This window comes from Sinocyclocheilus rhinocerous, unplaced genomic scaffold (assembly GCF_001515625.1).
Source record: "Sinocyclocheilus rhinocerous isolate Xijiao unplaced genomic scaffold, SAMN03320098_v1.1 scaffold1004, whole genome shotgun sequence".
Classification (NCBI taxonomy): domain Eukaryota; kingdom Metazoa; phylum Chordata; class Actinopteri; order Cypriniformes; family Cyprinidae; genus Sinocyclocheilus; species Sinocyclocheilus rhinocerous.
The window spans coordinates 1,681,250-1,706,448 of NW_015627248.1; the positions used below are offsets into that span (position 1 = coordinate 1,681,250).

General features: G+C 37.7%; 1 protein-coding gene across 1 annotated transcript in view; it reads left to right on the forward strand.

The window, feature by feature from the left end:
• Positions 1-25,199, forward strand: part of LOC107725608 (protein TALPID3-like) — a 128,526-nt gene that overhangs the window by 33,100 nt on the left and 70,227 nt on the right. Inside the window, exons 10-12 of the mRNA XM_016534936.1 lie at positions 20,067-20,271; positions 22,460-22,570; positions 24,941-25,164. Coding sequence (XP_016390422.1) covers positions 20,067-20,271; positions 22,460-22,570; positions 24,941-25,164 — 540 coding nt within the window. The remainder of the gene's footprint in view (positions 1-20,066; positions 20,272-22,459; positions 22,571-24,940; positions 25,165-25,199) is intronic.

Consider the following 25,199-nt stretch of genomic DNA (forward strand, 5'->3'; position numbering starts at 1 on the left):
GGACAGCTGCAGTAGTAGTCCAGGATTGTGCCTGTCAGTGGTTTAGTCTGTAAAGTAATACATTTTGATGTCCAATTTGTCCTTGTTTGTGCTGTTTGGAGGAGAGGTGCCCTGTGAAAAATATCCTGTTATATTTACAGTAAAAACAGCCGCTTTTGTTGCCAGAAAGAACACTGTGGTGACATCTGGATTCCTATATATTTTGCAACTTATAACTGTTTATTTGATTAAGTGATGTAAACCAAAAACTGCTTTTTACCTTAAAATCCCCTTTGGGGAAGTCATGGCCTAATGGTTAGAGAGTTGGACTCGTAACCAAAAGGTTGCGGGTTCGAGTCTCGTACCGGCAGGGATTGTAGGTGGGGGAGTGAATGTACAGCGCTCTCTCCCACCTTCAGTACCACGACTGAGGTGCCCTTGAGCAAGGCACCGAACCCCCAACTGCTCCCCGGGCGCCGCAGCAAAAAATGGCTGCCCACTGCTCCGGGTGTGTGTTCACTGCTGTGTGTGTGCACTTTGGATGGGATAAATGCAGAGCACTAATTCCTAGTATGGGTCACCATACTTGGCCACATGTCACTTCACTTCACTTTAAAAATGTATCGATAATCAATATAATAATACAGGTGGTTAAAATAAAAGTCACATTATAAAACATAAACATAAAACATGGTCAATACTTGCAAAAACACATCAGGGCAATAAAACACCCTTTTCACATTACTGATAGCAAAAATAAAAAACAAAATGATTTATACTGAATAAAACATAATCATATGTGATGCGTAACACAGGGACTTCTAGGAAAGTCTTTTTAATCTTTTTAATGGTAGATTATACGTTTATTCATAGTTTTTACTTCCAAAAACCATACATTTGACAGTATTTAACTGTAAAATTACATGTAATTTGATGTTAAAACATTTACAATTCACCATATATGGTAATGTACCTTGGTATTGTAACATTTTCACAGTATTTTTTTTTTTTTTAAGTATTTTTTTTTATAGTATGCTTTTACTTTTCTAAAAATATTTATTAGATAAAATGGGTGAAAATGCATATAGACACTTATAGTGACTTGGGCTCTGTAGAATTGGTTTTGTAAGTAACCACTGCAAGTTTTATGCAACAGCTGTTGTTTTTTTCCAAGTCAATGATTTTAGTGGCACTCTAGATGTGATGAAAAATGATGGCCTTGATTTTGTAAATTGTAAGTATTTCACTGCTATCTGACTCTGAAGGTCGATTTATGGTCCGCGTCCATCTCTCGCTCTTGTTTTCTCACTGGTTTTGGCCATCTCTCGGCTATCCATCATATATCTCACAGCTCATTGTGATTCTGTTTTTGTTCAGGAGCCAAACCCCTTTTTGTTTCATCTGTCTGACCCGTTCACATTTCTGGTAATCAGAACCATAGTCCCGCTCCAGGAGTCCCGTCGTCCCACAAGCCCAGGAAGGAGCCACTTGCCTGGGGTGAATTCTGGCGGTTTGGTTGTACTTATTCACATTCCATGGCACATTTTTTGTTTGAGTTTGAAACCTCGCTGAAATCTGGGCCAAAGAGTACACTGAATCCACAACATCTTTCTAGCTTTCCTTTTTTTTCCACTTTCTACTTGTGTCCTCAGCATTTTACAGCTTCCCAGAAAACAGTGCCCAGCTTTTCCCAAATTTAAAACCCATTACTGAATCTTAGCCAGTGGCTAAATCAACCTCGTGTTCCCATGTTGTCTGCACGATAATCAGATATATGTAATATCCACCAAGGAAGTTTAGAGCAAGGATGAGTCATAGCTAGTGCCGGTTTAAATCAGAGCGCTTCATTCACACCCCTGAATGTCTGCGTCTTTGTCTTTTTAAAGGTTGCTCATTCACACACTTTTGCTGGATCCGCTATAGTCAGGAGGACTCCTGCTGGTTAGTATGTGGAATTGCAGGCTGCTTCATGGATTTGGGTTTTTGCTCTGAGGTAATTGCATTCTTACTTGGTTTGAGCTCTTGAATAGTCTATTGACTGTACTATCTTGTCCTTTTTTACTTCATCTAAATCAGCGTCAAAAGTAGTCACATCGCATCGATATTTCACACATATCTCTGAAACACACAGGCACCACCAAGATACCTCTTTATTGATTATTGGTTCAGATGAACAAAACAGCTCCCTTCAAGTTCACCCCCTTAAATGGCACCAAAGTCAACATGAAATCAAAATTGATTGTATTTACTTTAATAATGCACATTACTAGATTAATTTTGAGATTCATCACCGCTTGTGATATTTCATTTCTTTGCCTTCATCATTTGCATTCATCATCATTTTCAGTATCGTCACAAAGACTTTTAAATTTTGTGCCTTGTAGTCCACCTTTGCCTTTTCCTTTCCCAATAGATAAATTAAAATCCCTCCTTTTTTACTTTCCTTTTCCTTGAATATCTTGTTTTGCTTGTAAATGCATCATGTTAGGGATGTGCACTCTTAAAAATATAGATTCAAAAGGAAGTTTTTACAGCTGTGCCATAAAACCATTTCTTGGTTCTCAAAAGAAACTTTCAGTGAATAGTTCTTAAAATAACCTTTTTTTTTCTTAGTGTGAATACCATTTTAATAATCTGAAGAACCGTTCTTCCACTTTTCACAGGCTATTGTGCAAAGCAAATGTTAAAGGTGGGGTAAGCAATTTCTGGTAGCCAATGTTGACATTTGAAATCACCAAAACAAACATGCCCCTACCCCAAAAGGGTCTCGCCCCTATTTTGATAGCTCCGCCCGAATCAGTTTTCTAAAGCGTTTTTGAAAAACCGCTTACCCACCTTTAATGGTTGTTAAAGGTTCTGCATGGAGCCATTGATGCCAAAAAATTAACTTTATTTTTTAAGTGAAGAGTTGAATTTGCTTATAAATGCATCATTTTATGGAAGCACACTTTTAAAAATAAAGGTTCTAAAAGGAGGTTTTCACACCAGTGCCATAGAAGAACCATTTTTTTGGTTCCCTAAGTTCTTAAGATAACCTGTTTTTCTTAATGTGTTTGAATATCATTTTAATAATAAACCTTTTTTATTGGAAAGGTTCTATGAATGTTAAAGGTTCTTCATGGAACTATCAATGCCTTTGCTTTTAAGTGTGAATTGTTGACTTTAAAGGCAGATGCTCCAAAGACCAACTTTTAAAACTCATTACCTGCGTTGACCACACCAGACAGCGAGTCTAATGTATTGCAGCCTGTTTGCTAATGGCAGCCGCCAGTCCTGGCACAGATGTTGAACCGTAGAAGAGAGCAGTGCCGCCCAAACTCCCTGTTCCTTCATGGTGATTAATGAAACCCCAGCTCACCAAGCTCCTCTCTCAGCCTCCATGGACTGCTTCGGTCTCTCAGGTCCCTGCTGTATTTTTTTCATGCTGTCAGATTTATACCAGAGTGTAGTGCATATTTATGAAGTGCACTTGCGGCTTGTTTTCTTACATTTACTGTCTGTGGCTCTGGATATTAATCATACGTCACTCACTCCCTCTGCTGCAGCTGTCGCTGCCCTTATGGACATACACCAGCCTCATAATTTAAGCGAAACGCTCTAGTTCTGCAGGAAGTAGGTCTAAGGAGTACTTGTGGTGAATGTTAACATTTAATTTGTTTCTTTAAAAGGACTTTATATTTCCTACTGTATGCTAATATGTTTATTTAATATGCATATATCAGCTGCCCATTTTAGATTCCATCCCTACTGAAGGCTTTCTACTGAAACCCATCGGCTACTTATAGATGTACTCAATGCACACTCATATCTGCATACCAATTCTAGTAGTATACAAGTTGAAGATTACTACCCCAAATCAAGGTTCGCTGAATACATTGAAAAAACATCTAGGTGTCTAGATAGAGTACAGTTTTTCTAAATGTACATTCACACAAATGCTTGTGCTACAGAATTTTTAGAGCAGTGTTTAATGTTAAGTAATAATGAATTTTAAGGCCCCTTTAGCTAGATGCTATCGGTTGTGTACAATACTGTGGTATCAAGACAAATTTCTGATGGTGTAGTGCACCCTAGTACTGGCATATAGTCTACTTCCTTAAAAACAATTATTCACCCCCATGCCATTCCAAACCTTTATGGCTGACTTTCTTCTTCAGAAAACAAGATATTATGGCTAAAACAACATTGAAACCCATTGACTTTCATTGTAAACCGTTCAAAATATATTTATAGTTCTACATATAAAGTCATACAAGTTTGGAATGACATGATGGTGCCAGAATTTTATTTTTGGGTTGAGCTATCCTTTTGGAACACCTGATATATGTGAAATATGTTTAGGAATTTACCTATCCACTTGATCTATTTTCACCCTACATACTTTTAGGTCGTAGTAGTAAAACTGTGAAATGGAATGTCATTTGGGTCCAGGGTTCTTTAGTTCCCAGCGTTCTTCAAAATATCATCTTTTGTGTTCTGCAGAGTTCATTTTATGTGAACAGTCCCTTTAACGTCCATTCATTTGGTATGAATATGTGACCGGATCATGTAAAAATAAATCACTTCAGGATGGTACAAGACCACCTCACTGTACATTAACCCATTACATGCAGCTGTGTTCAGTTTAACAGAATGAAAGTGGGTCAAAATACCATTCAGTTAGGCTTCTCCTACCGTTTTTCTCCCAGTTCGAATTTGGTGTTGGAATTTTAAACCGTGATGAGATTCCTCATTGCCACTCCCTCTGCCTGCTGCAAGGATTTGCTCTAAATTTCATCTGACATATTGAAGACTGCCTGTGATGTAACATCATATTTTAATGAGAGCTGCACTCTTTTTGACGTGGCGCGTCTGACTGCCGTGGGTACCGTGGTTACTGCTGCCGGGAGACGTTTCGGTCTGTTGCCCTTTCCGTCAATGGGGCAGGTAATGGGGGGAGGAGCCCCTTAGCGTGTTATTCCGATGTGACGAGCAGAGATGACACGGGCAGAAAATAACCTTCCATTTCAGCCCCAACCAAACCCCCTTTAACGTCTGATGGAACCGGCCAATCGCAGCTGGCTCTGTTGCTAGGTAATAGCTCTGCCGCCCCCGTGCCTAAGCATGTTAATATGTGGCGACTGCATACCCCGAGACGAGATGAGAGATCTTACGGATGTGAGTGTTTTGGGGGTTTGTCTACAGTGAGGGAGAGCGGCCGAGATGATGAGGAAAACATGCAAAGGCCAACAGGCAGAATTATAATGGATAGCCAGTGATGAGAATGAATCATTGTGGTCAGATTCAGTTGGTTGGTTTGGTTTCCTCAGCAGGTGGTGGTTGTACAAAAACAAGCTGTCGTCCATTTAGTGAACAGGTCACATTAAAAAGAAAGATCAAACTCTCTTGTTATTTGCGTTTGACTCTTAAGATGCTGTCACATTTGCAGAATTTTTTTGGGGGTAAAAAAAAGGTACTTTTATTCAGCAAGGATGCATTAAATTGTGATAATAAAAAGATTTATAATGTACAAAGGATTTCTATTTCAAATAATTGCTGTTCTTTAGAGCTTTCTGTTCATCAAAGAATCCAGAAAAAATGCATCACAGTTTCTACAAAAAAACAACAACAAAAAAACAGCAACATCTGTTTCCAACATTAATAATAAGAAATGTTTCTTGAGCAACAATGTTTTTGAGCATCAAATCTTGAAAAAGATTTTGGGTCGAAAAGACTATTGTCTATTGTCAATAGTATAGTGATCCACAAAGCACAGATCATAAACCATACAGCTTTTTATTGGTCAGCGTGGTGAATTCATGTGACCAACTTGAACCTGATGCAAAATCTTTTGCCCTTGAGTGAAATTCCTGATTGCGCAAATTCCAATTCCGATTTCAACTGTGAAAATTTGCCAAACAACGGGAACTGACCACACCTTTGCTCCTTTGTTCCTAACAGTCTTTTAAATAATAAGTTTTTTTTAAACAACTGAATTTTCAGCATCATTATTTCAGTCTTTTTAGTGTCGCATGATCCTTCAGAAATCATTCTAATATGCTGATTTGCTGCTCAAGAAACATTTCTGATTATTATCAATGTTGAAAATGCTTAAAGGGGTGGTTTAGTGGGTTTTTTCTAGGCTTGATTGTGTTTATGGGGTGCAGTCTGTGTTAATGCTAAAAACGCGTTATTTTTCACATAATTTACCTTTATTCTACACCGCTCTGTCCCTTCTCTGAGAAACGCGCTGATCATTTCCTTCTTGTATGAAGCCCCTCCCTCAGAAATAGGCGATGGCCTCTGATTGGTTAGCTAGCCTAGTGTGTTGTGATTGGCTAAACCGCCTCTAGTGCGCGTCTAAACATCCCGCCCCTCACCTCAGCGGCATGTGCTCCGGTTGTATTGTAAACAAAGGCGTCGTTAATATCGCTTATCAGTTTGAGCCCGATTGAGAAGCAGAGGATATTATTGAAGAGGATCCTGCAGAATCTGTGCAAGCACGGCTTTTAATGGTAGGCCTATGTTTTTGTTGAATTTTAAAAGACGATATCTCCGTTTGCATTGAACTTTCAGCTTTGTAACTTTGCAGATATTGTTTATGCTCAAACAGCAACATTACACACTAACTAACGTTAAAAAAGTGAAATCGCAATGAACCACCCCTTTAATATTTTTTTGTGGGAACCATGATTGTTTTTCTTTTATGACTGTAAAGTTCAAAATAGCTGCATTTATTTTAAATAGAAATATGATGTATCATTATAAATGTCTTTACTGTCACTTTTGATCAGTTTAATGCATACCATTTCTGATTATTATCAATGTTGAAAATGCTTAAAGGGGTGGTTTAGTGGGTTTTTTCTAGGCTTGATTGTGTTTATGGGGTGCAGTCTGTGTTAATGCTAAAAACGCGTTATTTTTCACATAATTTACCTTTATTCTACACCGCAATATTTTTTTGTGGGAACCATGATTGTTTTTCTTTTATGACTGTAAAGTTCAAAATAGCTGCATTTATTTTAAATAGAAATATGATGTATCATTATAAATGTCTTTACTGTCACTTTTGATCAGTTTAATGCATACTCGATAAAAATCCTACTGACCTCAAACCTTTGAATAGTGGTGTACACAGTGCTCAAAATGCAAATTTTATGCATGGAATTCCCAGATGAATTGGATTAAAAATCCACCACTTGGCAGGAATTAATCATGCATTGTAGTTAGGCCATGTGACAACGGTGTTGCATTCTACTGTTTGAAACGTCTGTAACTGCATACTGGGTACTGTTTCACATACTACTTTTAAAATTAGTATAAAGCAGGATGAATTTAGATAAATTGGGTATTTTGCATTTCATTTCATTTACTGTATGCACAGTATGGTAGTATTCTATTCCTATTTGTAATATTTTTGCTATTATTTAGATTTTTTTTTCAGTGTTAACTTGGTTATGTGACTTTTCCAATGATATCATGCAAGGTCCTCAGGAGCTCTTTCAGTTTGTGGACTTGCACGTGTCCTATCCTGGTGCACATACATCAGCCCTGCTGTTGAGATGCAGTGGTGTTGCAGCAGCAGGCAGTGATGGGCGGCTTGTCAGAGTGACAGCCACCAGAACAAACACACACACACACACACACGTGTATGTGCTTGCATTAATATGCATGAACCCTGCACACATCACATGCCCCTGGTTGTTATTTGGGGAAAAAGACCTTTCCATTAATCAAAAAATGCATGAGCTTTGTATTAAGTGAGATAAATATTAATGAGGAAGCGTGGTTTGGGATGGGCGGATGTAGTTTAATAACAAGCGTATGTGTGCTGGTGTTCGCTGAGGAGGATGCTGGGAAGGCCGGCAGGGTGCTGGCCAGTGAGCAGAATACTAATGCGGCTGCATACCTTTGTCCTTTTCCAGCCCTCACGTTTCTCTGGAGTCATTCACATGCAGTCAAGCGCACTGGAAGAGCAGGAGAGGAGATTGTTGGCTGTGGACACACTAGAATCACATTCTTGTCCCTTCGTAGAGCACATGAATAGCACTGGATTTGCTATCACATGCACAGGTGTTATTACCTTTTGTGGGGCCAGCGCTACTGTAATCAAACTTTTGAACTGTAGTGCAATGTTGCTTGAATGATAATTAATAATAAATATTATTCATATAATGAATATGATAATTAAAATTGAAATATGAATAATAATTGTATATATAATGTTTATATCCCAGGTTATATCTCCCATAAATTAAAATTTCAGGGACATGACACTCAGGTGAACAACCAGTGCACATATCCTTTGCTAGCGATCTTGTGAAAGGACACTTTGTGAAGGGATTCAGTTCATTCACTTGTTTTCAGAACAACCTTTGGAGTAGCTGTATTGACCAATCAGGATCCAGAACTGGAACTATTCGTTTTATAATTGTGCATATACATATGAAAAATGTGCAATGCAACATTCTTAGCACATTTTATTGTGCAAATATGACTTTGCATGAACTAGTTGTATGTTCACGAATGATGTTTGCGTTCAGTAGTCTGCATGCGTGTTCTCTCCTCCTCTCCCTGCTGTAGCCGGGTCTTTTCCAGGGGGAGTTTCACCACATTAGTGGACTCCAGTCTAAATGTCACCCACTACTAAAAGACAACTCCTCGCTGCACCAGCAAGGAGCCCCTGCACTGACCTTGATCCTGCAGAAATGTCACGGTATCCAACCCACTTTGATATTACTCTGGAGAGAAGGGACTACATTTGCACTTGAAGACTCTTGCCATTAAATATCCCTCCCACACAACCATGTGTTGAACTTTCTGTTTGTTTGGCTTTGAATGGCCCTTATGTTACTTTTGCTCTCTGTTATTTGTCTTTGTATTACACACTGGTGGTTACAATGACTTGCAGACTCGCTGTGTTCAGTGAGACAACAAGCGACTCTTTACATAGACGTTGTCAATAAAGAGTCATTTGTATTTTATACAAATAGGTTTCCTTATGTCAACTGCACACAGTTGATAACATAACAGGCTGGCATTAGCATGTTGACAGTTGAACACCTGCAAATCTAACTAAAGTGTTGTCATTTTTTCTTTATATATCATTGTCTGAGCATCAGACAATGGAACATCTTTATGCTCTTAAGCTCACAGGTGATTTCAATAGAGATTACCTAGATGATTACCTAAAAAGGACACATTAAACTGATCAAAAGTCTTGATCAGAAGATTTCACATTTTCAAATTTTTTTATTTCAAATAAATGGTGTTCTTTTTAACATTCTATTCATCAAAGAATCTTGAAAAAAAATCTGTCACCGTTTCCACAAAAATATTAAGCAGCACAACATGTATTTTCATCATTGATAATAAAAAGAAATGTTTCTTGAGCAGCAAATCAGCATATTAGAATGATTTCTGAAGGATCATTTGAGACTGAAGACTGGAGTAATGATGCTGAAAATTCAGCTTTGCAACGCAGGAATAAATTACATTTTAAAATATATTCAAGTAGAAAGCCATTATTTCAGAATGTAATAATATTTTACTATATGTGACCCTGGACCACAAAACCAGTCTTAAGTTGCACGGGGATATTTGTAGCAATAGCCAAAAATACATTGTATGGGTCAAAATTATCGCTTTTTCTTTTATGCCAAAAATCATTAGGATATTAAGTAAAGATCATGTTCCATGAAGATATTTTGTAAATTTCCTACAGTAAATATATCAAACCTTAATTTTTGATTAGTAATATGCATTGCTAAAGACTTCATTTGGACAACTTTAAAGGCGATTTTCTCAATATTGTGATATTTTTGCGCCCTCAGATTCCAGATTTTCAAATAGTTGTATCTCAGCCAAATATAAAATTGTCCTATCCTAACGAACCATACATCAATGGAAAGCTTATTTATTCAGCTTTCAGAAGATGTATAAATCTCAATTTTGAAAAATTGACACTTAAGACTGGTTTTGTGGTCCAGGGTCACATATTACTGTTTTACTGTGGTTTTGATCAAATAAATGCAGCCTTGGTGAACGTGAGAGACTCCTTTCAAAAACAAAATCGGTAACACTTTATTTTAAGGTGTCCTTATTACACGTTACATGTACTTACTATTATAATAACAGTGAATTATGCATAATTACATGCAAGTAACCCTAAGTCAAACCTAAATCCTAACCCTAACCATATAGTAAGTACATGCAGTTAAATAATATTACTCCGTACTTATATGTATAGCTAATTACACTGTAACAAGGACACCTTAAAATAAAGTGTAACCACAAAATCTTACTGACCTCAAACTTTTCAGCAGTATTATTGATTGTATTTTGGAGGGAAAACATGTCTTAATTACTTTGTCTTTGTAACATGAATGCTCTGCTGCCTAGGATTTTGGCCTTAGTCTTTATACAACAGCATAAGTTTGGTTTTGGAAGAACATGAAAAAAACGCTAGTTATGCGCACACATTGTGACGGAAACCTTGAGGGATTGTGAGAGGAGTAATTCAGAGGAGGGTTTCATCATTCTGGTGTTGGATTCTGCACTGTCCTCCTCTCTGTTTCTCTCCTTCAGGCCCAACTGTGTTCTGTCCTGTAAAATTGCTTTTAAATTACATTTCTAGGTTTCTCCCACGATTTCTTACACTATCTCTGGAGGAGAGGAAATAAATATCCATTCGGAATATCCAATTTCATCTACTTCTGCGCTATGGACACTGACAGTGAGCTGGACACAACATTCAGGTCTTTAACCCTCACTGTTCCCCACTGTAAAGATTAGGGCTGTCAATTTAACCTATAAATTTTTTGCAGTTAATTATATAGAAATAAAAATGTGATAAAAATGCCAAACCATGCCTACCAGGAATTATCTATTGGGCTTTTCCCAACAAATACTGACATGCAAAAAACTAATCAGAATATCATTAATGATTAATCTGATAAAAAATTTGAATTGATCGACAGCCCTAATGAAGATGCATAGTTGCCATCCTAAAATAAAATCTGTAATTATTTGATAGGATTCTCATGCAGCATTTCTATTTGGAGCACATTTATACTTCTGAAAACATAATCATCCGAAAAGCGGATATGATGAAGAGTGTTAAGGGAAGCAGGGCACCCTGTACAAATCATGATAAATGGGTGCAGACGATCCGTGCTCACCCATGCTGTGTCGCCAGAGCTTCACGCTGCAGCCTCGGGCATCAGGTGGCCGGTTTTAAATAGTGAGGGCCGAGGCCACATCTGTTGCGGCTGGTGTGGTGCAGAGAACCGGTGATGCTCGGGTCTGTGTGTGCGAGATGACATTTAGATGAGCGGGGGTTTACCCAGCAGCTGTGCAGACGCTGGTTGGCATGATGGATGACGGGTGCTGTTGCCTAATGTACAGCACAGAAAAATAGTTGTGTGCTGTTGCTCGAATGCTGGATTTTTGCAGGAGGCAGTGGCTCCGTTCTAAACCAGAATCATCTGTAGTTTGGTTATCTTGTGTGTTTGTTTCTATAACAGCTTTATGTTTACCAGAGACAAATGCACAAGCTTAATTCTGATGTATACCAACTGTATAGTATGCAGTATACAGTGTATACTGCAAATTCAGTATACAGCAGTTTTTTAAACAGTATTATGCTGTTGTTGTCATATGACCTCATTATGAAATTTATTCCATGTGTGCCTGGAAATTAATTTGGTTCTTTTTTTTTAACCCAGTTTCGGTAAAAAAATAAATAAATAAACTGTCAAATAATTAATCAAATTTTAGAATGTTATCAGTTGATATCGCTTCTGGTTCATTTATCACATTGGAAATAGTGGTCTAGTTATGCGTTCGAGTACTGTGGCAGACAATATTACAAACATTTGACATCCATACAAATATTGTATTCAGTATACAGTACATAACTACATACTGCAAAAAGTATGAGTAGTATGCATTCCAGACCTATATAGTCTGGAAGAGGAAGACTGTATGGGTTTGGATTCCTACTACCGTATTACTACTACTATTTTTGCAGTCTGCAGTATGTATAGTCTTATGTGCATGTGGATAGTCTTGTGTATGCTTTTGGATACATAATACTTATACAATTTTTGCAATATTTGTAGTATGTATAGTCTTGGATATCGTCTTGCTCTTATAAACTATATGATTTTGGATGTATACTACCATACTACTGTTGTTTTTGCTGTATGTATAGTCTTGAATTTCATCTTCCTCTTCTAGACTGTATGAGTCTGGATGCATACTACCATACTACTCATACTATTTCTGCAGTGTGTATGGTCTTACGTGCATATGTATAGTATCATATATTTCCCTCCTCTATTAGACTGTATGGGTTTGTAATGCATACTGCTCATACTACTACTATTATAGCAGTGTGTATATTCTATATAGTGTAGAATTTTATGTCTTGATGCAAGTGTATACATTACACATACTGCACAAAAAGTATGAGTCGTATGGTAGCATGCATTCCAAACTCTGCAGTCTAAAAGAGGAAGACTACACAAGTTTGGATGCATACTACCATATACTATTTTACTCATATTAAATCCTCTCCCATGGCCTCATGGGATAGTAAAGTGTTCATTAGATGCACACTTCAGAATCTCGCCAGAAGTAGTGAGTCATCTGTCTGGGTACTGATTACATTGTACTGATTGTTTGTGATTGGTATGGGTTTAGAATGCATACTACTATACTACTCATGCTTTTTTATTTTTTTATTTTTTTAGTATGTGTTTTATAATGAATTTGGAACAGGATACAAACATTTTTCTCTGACTATATCTGCTATATGTGCTAGTACACAGTTCAAAGCATTAGTCATATGGATAGTCTTCTGTATGGGTTTGGAATGGTCGCTACTTATACTAGTTCATACTACTAATATTTTTGTAGAATGTATGTTGTGTACAGCAGTGGTCTCCAACCTTTTTTACACCACGGACCGGTTACGTTTGGAAAATAGCTTAATGTGTGTATATATATATATCTTTCACTTTTCACTTATATATATATATATATATATATACAGTATATATATATATATATATAAGTGAAAAGTGAAAGTGACGTGATATGTGGCCAAGTATGGTGACCCATACTTGGAATTAGTGCTCTGCATTTAACCCATCCAAAGTGCACACACACAGCAGTGAACACACACACCGTGAACACACACAGTTGGGGGTTCGGTGCCTTGCTCAAGGGCACCTCAGTCATTGGACTATTTTTTGGATAAGCAAGAAAAAAAATATTTAAAGCACCGAGAATGACAATGCCGTGAAGGGTTTTTGACATAGGCTAATTTTATGGCCTGGCAGTGGGTCGCGACCCGGTGGTTGGGGACCTCTGGTGTACAGTATGCATTTCTTGAAACATTTTGAAGGTACCATGTATTTTTATTTGTTTATTTTGTGTTTAATTGTCTGTTTTGTTAAATAACGATTATGTCTGTCATTGAAACGGTCACCTTTATAAATATAGTCAGCATTCAGAAACCCTGCTGTTTTTTTGTTACCCTGGTCTCCCTTGCTCCACGTGAGGTGCACCACACTGCAGTGAATAACCCACCTGCCCCTGACATTTCACTCTTCCTCTAACAAATAATATCTCTTCACCAGACCGCACGTTTGAAGCTCTTGCGGCTTCCTCCCGCCACATTACTGCAGCCCACTGTTGCTTTTCCTGAGGAATTGAGGTGAGAACAGTGGGAAACCTGGCCCTTCCTCCACCCTCTGCTTTCCAGTCTCCTTTCACCTATTCAGGTTTTTCCCCTTTCGTTCCTGCTCCAGATCTGCTGTGACAGACAAATGAAGCCCAACACAGAGTGCTCTGATTGGACGGATGAGGAAAACACATATTTTTCGTTCTTTGTTCTATATTTGGTACGAAGCTTTGCAGCTTTTGGATGATGAATCGTTCTTCTCTCTGTACTCTTAAGAAAGAGAGATTCTCCAAGCTTGAGGTTTGGCGTCTCGTCGAGTTAAACCTCAGGTGATGTCTAGATCTAGATGATAAACCGAAAATGTGGCACACATTGATAAAACGCTCTTTTTCTCTTGCAGCTGACAGAAAGTCGATATTCAAGTTGGAAAATACATGGAATGTGTAACTATTATGCCCGACGATCTGACAGGTGTCACCTATTGATTGTGTTTTCATATTGGCATGCAAACAACCCTCCAAATGATTGTAACGGAGGGGGAAAAAAATCCATATTTAGTTTGGCAGCGCATCAAAAGGACATCCGTGCTCATTTTTAGAATGATTCCTATCACCGTACACACAAACACGGGTGCTCATTAAACGCCATGCTCAGAAATATCTTCTCTCTTCGTTGAAGGAGACATTAGCATCGCGTGACCTCTAGCAGGGCGTTCTCCTTCCTTGCCTTTCCGTATCTACACCCTAATCAATTTGAGCGAGATCAAAAAGCCCGACATCTCCCTCTTCAAATGGATTAGCTCCTTTTGTGGCATCTTAAGGCTGGTTGAGGGAAGCGTGCTGTGTGGAATACATGAGGACAACTGCCGCCCCATGCAGCACTGCTCTCGCCTTCATGTTTATTTATTGCAAAGCCCCTAAAAGGCAAAAAAAAAAGCACCTGTTTCCTTTCCTGGCTTCCTGTCAGCAAATGAAACCAAGGGACAGAAAGGCTGCTCTGATGAGACAGATGTCTAATACATCTGCCTGTTGTGCGTCTGTTACCAAGCAATGGATCAAACGCCACACTGTCTCGGGTTAACGCAGGCTTTCTAACATCAGACGGTTAACCTTGAGAGATTTTGGATGTTTCGTCTGTATCATATCCGTCACTTAACCTTAACTGTCACTGTCCCACCTGTGGGACGCTTGGCGCTCTTTTTTGTTGTTGTCCTTTTTCTCTATCAAATCTTTAAGTAATCAGCTTTATTTATCAGCTGAAATTATATATCATTTGAAAGCTTAGAAGCCGTCTGTCAGTAATTCAGGAAGAGCAAGATGTTCTTATCAATAGTTAAAATCAGTTTTATTGCATTGTACAATTCATAGACTGCTATATAGACTGACCTGGTTTATCTATCCATGCTGCACTTTTTTCACTAATTGCTCTGTATTATTTTGTTCAGCTTATATTCTTTTATATATAATTTTTCTCATTATTTTTTTTTATTTTATTCAGTTTTATGTTAAGTGGTTTTAAAATCGATTTTTACATGTTTTTATGATTCAATAATAAATCCGTAATTAGTATTTTATTGCATTTTTATATATATATTTTTTTTTATTTAGTTTTTATTTCTATTTGTTTATTTTAAAAATAGTAATTTTTTGTATTCTTTTTTATTGTTGATTATTCCTATGTAAAGCATTTTGAGTATTTTGCCTTTCTTTTGCTTTTCTTTTCTGCTTATAGAAAATATGGGTGGACAAAAAATATTACTCTCAACTAGTAATAAACCTAGGTTTTAACTATTTTTTCTGTGAGTGTTGCTCATTGCGTAAGTCGCTGCAACAAATTCTAGGTGTTATGGATATTTTCCAGTACATTGCTGTGTGGTTGCTAGGGTACTCCGAGTTGTTCCTAGGTGCTTGCTTACTGGCACAAGTGCCTGTAATATTCTAGTCACTAGATATGGCTCTGGTCCCTCATTCAGTACATGTTTACACAGCTGAGTTAAGGATGATCTGTGCCTGCTCAGAATTCTGTGTAAAGACGTAATGCTGCATAAAAGCCAGACTAAATAATGCCTACTCTGACCCACCTCAACCCCTAGTACACTACAGTATACAGTTGTAATTGCTGTGTAAATGCATTCATGACATCTCTGAGCAGCATTAAATAGTCTGTGTAAAGACACCTAAATGCCACTTCAGAAGTGATTCTGTGCCACCTTTGCAGTGTAAATGTTGCATTAAGTTTGGATAGCTCTCCAAAACAAGCCATATTTTGAGGTACTATTCATGTATCATATCATTAAGGTTTGCTAATTAAGAATAGATCAGGGGGTGTCCAAAGTGTGGCCCGTGGATGAATTTCAAACGGCCCGCAGCTTGTCTATTAAAATATATTATATGTGGCCCGCCAAGAATAATTTACGAATAATGCAGTTTCACAATGTCAACACATTGTGACAGCACTAAATTTTAGGCGAACGAGCGCACGAGAATTCCTAAAGCAGAAGAGCGCTACTTGTTTGAGCGCAGAGCGAGCTCAGAACAAATGCGTTTACTCGCTGACTGATCTCGATCTCGCTGTGAGGTTTGGTGCAGAGGTCTTTGATACAAACCACAGATGTCGCGGTGATTTAAACTAGTTGAAAGCCAGATGAAACCGCGCTGACATTCTCAATAGCACTGACACGGAAACGTGTCGGAAAACTTTTCAATCCACAAATCACCAACATTTTCAATGGATTTCCTGCAGTAACACTAACTGTAGGCTAACTGTGGTATTGTGGCAGAAATGTAGGATATTCATACCAAATTGTATTATATTATTAATGTAGACATATAGGCCTATTGAATGTAATGTAAGGGAGTAATGACATATAGGCCAAAATACAGATAGTTTTGTTCTAAGCAGTTTTGTGCATTTCTATTTATACAAAATAAATGTGTTAATAGACTAAATAATATAAAGCCATTATATATATTATAATTATTAAAAATTTGTAATTTATTATTAAAACCCTTTTAAAACGAGGTTTTGCTACAGTCAACTCAAGCTACTGATATATATATCTGGGCCCCCGGTGTGTCCACATCACAGAATCTGGCCCCCTTTAAAAAAAAGTTTGGACACTCCTGAAATAGGTTTGTTCACATCAGTATTATCACATTCTGCAAGTTAAAAGCAACACAAATGTTTCATATTATTTTTAAATCTATGAATAAAGGAAATGATTCCGTTTGATAGTATCTCATATTCCTGTTTATATTGCGTAGGGCATGACTGAACTTGCTATCCTGCACAGTTTTCTCTAACAGGCTCTCAGTGCCTGCGATGCATAATTGAGATTCTTCTGCCTTCTGTTCTTTGTGCACAGGCAGAATGAATGGCTCTCTGTGTGTGAAGTGGAGTAAATAGATACGTTTCTGTGCACGTCGGAGTGTTGATGAGAGCGAGCGCATAGTTGTTTGTTAACCGTTTCGTGCCGCAGAGCCTCAGAAATCTCAGATGTGAAGGCTGGCGCTCTTTGCACACCATGTGCCCGGCTCTTGAGACTGGACACTGTCTGTCTTTCAGCTCTGAACTTTGTTTTGAACGCAGCTCTGAGAGCAGTTTCTGTCCCTCCCTCTCTATCTCTTTGTCTCTCTGTATCTCATTTCTTTTTCTTCCTTGTTCCAGTTTCCTTCTCGTCCGTTCTCATTTTTACCACGCTTTGTATTTCCTCCTTGCCATCTCTTCCTTGTTTAAATTTCCTAATTCCTCTTTGTTGTGCCACCAGCTTCTCTCTCTAAATAAGGCAATCAAGCTCAGCACTTTATTTTCCTCGGTATGCATTCTCACACGACAGGTTTCCTTTCTCTCTGTGGCTTTAAAAGAGAACATGGATCTTTAAAAAAAAAAAAAGCCTGTCCAAGGAGGTAAGAGCCAACCTGTGGGGAAAAAGCAATCAGAGAAACACGAAACTCATATTAACCCACAGGACGACATTTAGCACTCAGACCAACACTGATCCTGCTTCTAAAGACGGGAAGAATTTACATTTTAATGTATAAATATGTACAATTTGAATATAAACAAATAAAAAAATATATATAAAAAAAAAAACTATATTATTGTAGTATTGTTGTAAATGATCGTTATGAGTATTATTTCTGCAGCCCCGTCCACTTTAGTATTTAATTGGTCCAAAATTCAGCTCATATCAAATATCTTCTCATTGGCTGTGATTTTCATGTCACACAACATTTTTTGCATTCAGTGTATGGAACATTTGGGGGAACGTGCTAACTGGTTTAAAAATAATGTCACAGTCCAAAAAATCGTATTTGTCATAAATGCAGATGTGTTTTATTTATGCAAAATTGTATGTTTTATGTATTTTCCCTAACATTCTGAGGTGAAATATGACTTGAGCATGTTTTGGTGATTCACCTCATAAGATTTGCAAATCTGCAGCAGCTCATTAAGTGAACAGATTTTAACATCCTGTTTAAATAACTTCTTTTGCTCCCAGCATGTCCAGGAAAGTAGATGCGATCTGCTTAAAAAGTGTCTTTTGTAACGTTTTAAATTGGTTAGCATGATCTTGGCAAACTGAACCTGTCTCAGGGTGATTAATTGCTGCAACATTAGACAAGCACTGCAGTGTTGGAGAAATGGCCTTCACAGTAACGTTAGATGAGCTGGCAACCCAAGACTGTGAAAACAGTCCAGACTAAAAGCCCTTGGCTGGAACCCAATAAACCCCTTCAGCTGAGGACACTCAGGCCCCTTCATTACAGTGCACTGACGTGCCAGTATAAATACATATTTCAGCTTCAATCTGAGCTGATTGGGGTTTTGCGCCTGATACTGCTCATGTGAAATGTGGTGTAAACACTGAGCTGTTCAGACAGACAGCGGGGAGTTTGCGCAGAGGGCAGATTAACGGACGTCCTCCGGCAGCATTTCACGCTCCTCGGAGGAATTAGGTGAACATCACTTGTAGACGACCTCAGCGTCCTTTAGCTGAACTCCATATGGTAATGCACAGTGCAGTTTTGGTACGCTGAATACTAAAGCGATAAGTTGAAAATGTGGAATTTGGAGATAAACGCCTGATATCCAGTTGTTTTCTTGTGGCAGTTCCCAGATAAAACCAATGGTCAATAGATAGTGCACATTTTGATATTTTTTAATTTTCATTGAGTAAATTGAGTAAAAATTGTGTAAACAACAAAAGAATTCACCTCGCACACCTAAAAAAAAAAACATTTCATTTTGTGCAGAATTTTTGATATATAAATTTACTGAATGTTTTTTGCAGGCTATGGTGGCGTGCATGCTTTTTCCTCTTTTTCCCCCTTCATAAGAATAAATATTGTGTGAAATAAACATTAAATTCTCAGCAAATGTATAATTGTTTAATTTTATATTATTTAGTTGTGTTATCGGCTTTAAAGGGTTAGTTCACCCAAAAATGAAAAATTAGCCCATAAATTTGGAAGCAGTTCCGGGAGGATGGCGTATCAGGTCGGCTTTGCGCATGAGCCGCTCAGAAGTGAGCGGAAACGCAGCGGAGAGATCAAAACAAAACAACGGTCACGAATTAGAAGTACAAAACGAGGATTGTAAAGAAGAATGTCAGAGGATTTCGATATAAGCCAAGAGGAAACTGGTTTTCCTTTGCTAAAGTAAGGAAACTTTGCTTCCTTTGCTCCTGTTAACAAACGTTGGTTTTCACAAGACTCACCAGCGCATGGGCAACGCTGAACTCTTACGTCATCAGCCCGGAGCGGCTTCCATGTACAACTGTTGGCACAAGCTACATTAAAGTGATTATTACGTTTTGAATATGGATATTTTTCTTACAAAAACGCATCGATTCGCAACAGGAGGCCTTTGCTTACCCCCCAGAGCCATGTGAGACACTTTTTTATGGATGGCTGCTTTTTATTTCACTTCTTTTGGACTGAAGCAATGCAACACCCGCTGACTGGCATTAAACAGCTTGAAAGATCAAAGACAATTTTTTATATAACTCCGACTGGATTCGTCTGAAAGAAGAAAGTCATATACACCTAGGATGCATTGAGGGGGAGTAATTTATGGTCTAATTTTCATTTTTGGGTGAACTAACCCTTTAACATCAGCCAAATTTGAAACAAGCTAAATGAAACTTGGTTTAAAAAAATTCTTAAATTGTTGCATAAGTGACAGTTTATGTAAGAATGTTTTTACAAATTATTTACACAGAGCAATGTTGAAAAACAAATGTGGTTATTTATTATTAAATAAGAATAATTCTAAAAATTCTTTACACACACATTTGATTTGGATGTTTCCTCCCAGTTTGATCAAGCATGCTAAAAAATAATACTGAATTTGTGTATGAATGTACCTGATGTAAGATTTTAAAAAATCTGATCTTTTGCTGTCTTTATTATTTCAGGAAAAACCAGACACCACCTAAAGCATCTGTTGCTCTTACTGGAAGTGTACAACCTGAAGAACCAGCTTTCATGAAGCCACAGAATGAACGGGAGAACCAGGCAGAACATATACATGTGGTGTCTTCCAGCTCGGCTGTCCAAAGAGCCAATGAGATGCTGCAGGATCCGGGACGGTTTAAAAATGAGATGAAGAGTCTACTGCAGGTGAGAGCTTTAGAAATCAATACTGACTTTCACACTTTCACGCTCTGATAGTCCTGCTATGGGTTTAGTTACTAGAATGGATCTCTGCAGTGGCATTGGCCAAACCAATTACAACTTAAATTGCTTCTACTAATTTGTCGATATTCTCAAACAGGTCGATTGCTAAAAAGTGGCTTTGCACATCTAAATTTTGTAATCAGCCTTTGTTATATTATATCTATCTATCTATCTATCTATCCATCTATCCGCCTGTCTGTCTATCTATATATCTATCATACATGCATACATACATATGAATGTGTATCTATACAGTATATATATATACAGGTGCATCTCAATAAATTAGAATGTCGTGGAAAAGTTCTTATACATTAAATAAGTTTGTGGTCATTCCTATGCTTTACAAATGGAAGGTTCATTATGATGTGATTATTGTTTTATTCTCTTTTCAATTTACAGCGTGGTAGATGCTATCATCAGCCTGTGAGATCACAGATACACAATATTATCATGTTAATTTATTTAATTATTTACTTACCTAGTTTCATAGCCAGAGAGTGAATGAACTCTAGGGTAAGGCTAAAAGCAGCCTAATGTTAGTGTGATCTATTAACTACACATTATATCTTTCCAGCCAAGAAGCATATAGATGTCATGTCAAAAATATTATTTTAAAATATTTTTAATATTACTGAATTTGTATTTAACTTGATAACAATTTTTAAAAAACATTGCAAGTTACTAATTATAATGCTTACATTTCCTCAATTATTCAAACAGCAGCTACAGAAAACGAGCAAAGAATATTTACATTATCAAAGAACGTCATCACTGACTTCACTCTAGAGCGAGTTTATGCACTCCCGTTATAATCAGTGAAGCTATCTACACTGTATGATGAATAAATCTCTTAAATTTACATCGCACGTACATCTGCACTTCGTTGTTTATGATGAGAGAATTTGCGAGAGAGCAGAATTCAGTCAGCGAAAGCACACTGAACGACAAAACTCTGGTGTATCAGCGATGACTCATCTGAACGCCTCTGATTGGCCGTTGCATTCATAAACTCAACGGAATCGTGTGTGATTGGTTATAACGTGCAACACTGTAAAACACACGGAAAAAGAAATATAATTGAACAAATAAGCCCTAATATTAATTAGATAATAATACTAGCCTAATAATAATAATAATAATAATAATAATAATTGTTATTATTATTATTATATTCATCTTGATATCGTCACATCTCTAACTATCGTCGATACTATCAAATCTGTCAAAAACAGCTTCACAATAATAAGTAAAAATCAAGACTCAGAATAGTAATTTTTGTGTCTAAATTCGACTGATGGCTGTGTCATAGACTGTCTACTGGTATAAATGGTATAGCAAAATGTCTACTGGTGGGCTACTGTCACACTATATGTGTATATATACACGATCATACCGCCCTGTCCAACTCTTGGCATTGATCAGCAGGTTTCTGGTCATTTAAAGCGACCCAATGACAGTCAAAGTGTTGAGCTCCGGATTGAGTTAATCTAATTGAAGAGGAACTACTGATGAAATCAAGCCGAGACACGGAACCGAGACATTCGTGTCTCATTGACCAGACACCAATTTTTCCAAATGTTTCTTCCCTTTGCCTCCCACACTAATAATTTACAGCGCCTCTTCGTTCTTACCAAATGTGCCACTGCCTGTTTCCATCCATTACTGTCACCCTCGCTCTCCCAATAAGCCATTGAGTTTCCAGGCACGTCTTTTGCGACTGAAAAATTCCATCAGCCCAGAATAATGTAACATACAGCAAATGACACATTAGCATATAATTGAGGATGCAGGATTTGAATGCTCTTTGGCCGCTGTCAGAGAAGCGTTGTCTGTCTCTCTCTTTCTCTGTCTCTCTCTCTTGCGAACTGAGACAGCCAAGTCACTAGTCTTGCCGTCTGGCCTGTTTTAATGGAATGTCACTCACATTGCACATTATTATGTTCCTGCCCGCAATGTCCCATCATTTTTGGGCCATTTTATGAATACAAAAGTGTTGTACAGGTACTACAATTTTTCCTATGGTTCATGTAATTACTCACTGACCAGTATGCTTTGCATATATGTGAAGTCTAAACTTCATTTTGTAGTTTACTACTAAGACTCTGCATCTCGGTACTTGTCCTTTCAGATTGCTGATGCGTTTCCTGTGCAGAATGCCAAGTCGACCCAGAACAGCAGGAGCAGCCATCTCGCCCCCTCCGCCACGGCCCCGCCTCTTTCCATAACCCCCATCTCCGTGGTAGGTTCCCATGGTAACCTCATCCTCTGCAGTTCCAGGTTTACGAGCCTTCTCCTCTGTGCAGTTTCTATCCACAACAACAGAATGACACAATTGTACCTTTTGTATCCTGCAATTTCAGCCCTGCTGTTATTCAGAGACTGCTCCGATAAATCAGTGTTATCACTCGTTTACACCTGGGCTTCAGAATAAATGTGCCACACCCCTCCCAAATGCAGCCACAGTAAATTTCGGGAATCGTTTTTTTTAGGATTATTTCTATTTTTTTGTCAGAGTCAATAATTGCATCCACCAATTTTGGTTCCAGTTTCTATGTGTTCAAAACGTTGAACTATAGAAGTTATCACACTACATACTTTAATTTGTCTGTCTATCTCTGTGTGTGTGTGTGTGTGTGTGTTATGTAGACAGCATGTTAAAGCCACTCAGACTGCTATTTTCTCCTTCTCGGAAAGCGATGATGTAGTCATGTAGTGGGTTTTCCAGAAAATGCGTGTACTCCCTGGACCGTGCTTCTTGTAAATACTGCCGTGTATTGTGCATGTTATTTTTTGACAGACATCAATTTCGTGATATTCAAATAATGTGGATTTGATCATAAGGTAATGGTTATTTATTTCTAGCAGGCAAATATTTAGTGAAGTGATTGATGCTCATGAGTGTGTTATGTCGATGTTTTTAGTTCTGATATTCCAACTGACAGCCAGCCAGTTTTTGATGGACATTATAACGTGCGTAAGGGGGAACTATGTTTGATTTTTGGGTAATTATACATGCTGGAGACATTCTAAATGCTTTTTTGAAATCAATATACTTGTTTCACGGAATGAAGTTGATTTCATGGCTTAAATAAAGTACATGTTACTCAGAAGCTGACATGTTTGGCTTGTCAAGTTGTCACAAATTCGTTGACTTTTGAAAATCAAGTAAATTTTTTAACAGGAAAGGAGTGGTTTAAATGCACAAAGTTAATTTTATTGTCTCTTATAACAAAAATATTTTATTTAAAATGCAGATCCTGTTGTAAATAATGGTGAAAAATCACTTGTTTTCACTAGTATAAAAAAAAAAAAACTTGTTCCATACCCCTTTGCATAGATATAGATAGATACATAGATAGAATTAAATTCACTCTATCCTAGAATTTGCAGATGACCAATGCTCTCCTTTGCTTAATAATGCTCAGTATATCATAAGAACAGAAAGTACTGCTGTAAGAAAATCTATGAAAGTACCTGATTAATAGTATTCTAGCGCCTCCGATGTGGCTGAATGTTTGACAGGAGCACAGGGTTGAGGTTAGAGAGTCCCTCGTCAAGGCGAGCCTGCCAGAGCAGCATCTGCCGGCCCATGTAATGGATTTATGGAGCTCTCTGACAGATTTATATTCAGGAGAGGATGAGAGGGAGAGACAGCCAAGGACCCTTGGTTGCCCACTTTCGTGCTTGCCGAGAAGGAACGTGACGCGTATACTACAGGGAAATATGCAGCAGTTCAGGCGAGATTTACGCGGGGCTAGTGCAGCAGTCACCTGTATTTGATCTTGAACTCTTACCGCACACATTTTTAAATGGAATTAATAATTTTATTCAAAATGCGTCCATTAATTTAATCAAAAGTGACAGTAAAGACGTTACAAAATATTTCTATTTCAAATAAATGCTGTTCTGTTGACTTCTATTCTTAAAATATACATATCACAGTTTCCACAAAAATATTAAGCAGTATATGGGAAATGTTTCTTGTGCAGCAAATCAGCATATTAGAATGATTTCTGAAGGATCGTGTGACACTGAAGACTGGAGTAATGATGCTAAAAATTCAGTTTTGCATCACAGGAATAAAGTACATTTTAAATTATATTTAAATAGAACACAGTTATTTTGAATTGTAATAATATTTCACAGTATTTCAGTTTTGACTGTATTTTTCATCAAATTAATGCTGCCTTTCAAAAACATGACAACATTTAATACATATTATCACGTAATAATTTATAATTAATTATTATAATAATGTTTATTCTGTATTATACAAATAATATATATCACCAGTCAGCGTTTTAATAAGAATAAAATCTCTTTTGTAGTGAGACAGATGAAAATGTTGGCAAAGCAAATAAAAATCTCAACTACTGGCCTGTCAGCAAAAGAATTCCTGATCGTTGAGGCCTGAAAATGTTTCCGAATGCCTTTCGGAAAAAACAACAGCGCTCACCCTAATGGCTCATAGCAGCATTCCATTAAACATATTTATCATATTTATTCTCTGGAGCGGCTCCCTTACAAAGACAGTTTGTTTTTCCCCTCAAAATATACACAGTGATTTAAATGCATCCAATATCTTTCAATCTCTCCTCCTCTCTCACAGCCCCCAGAGCCGGTTGATGCGATTACCATCAGGGCTGCTCCTTTAAACAGAGCCAGCATTCCGAAGAGCATCCAGCCGCCCACATCCATGTTTGAGGATGCAGGACTGGTCCTGAGGCAGGTCAGGCAGAGCAAGAAGGTTCTGGAAGAAAACCTGGAAGCCATTTTGAGAGCCACAGATGGAGAGGTGCTTCACACGCAGTTAGAGGCACTGTCGAAAAACAGGTATGATATGCCCATGCACAAAAAAGTACCATAGT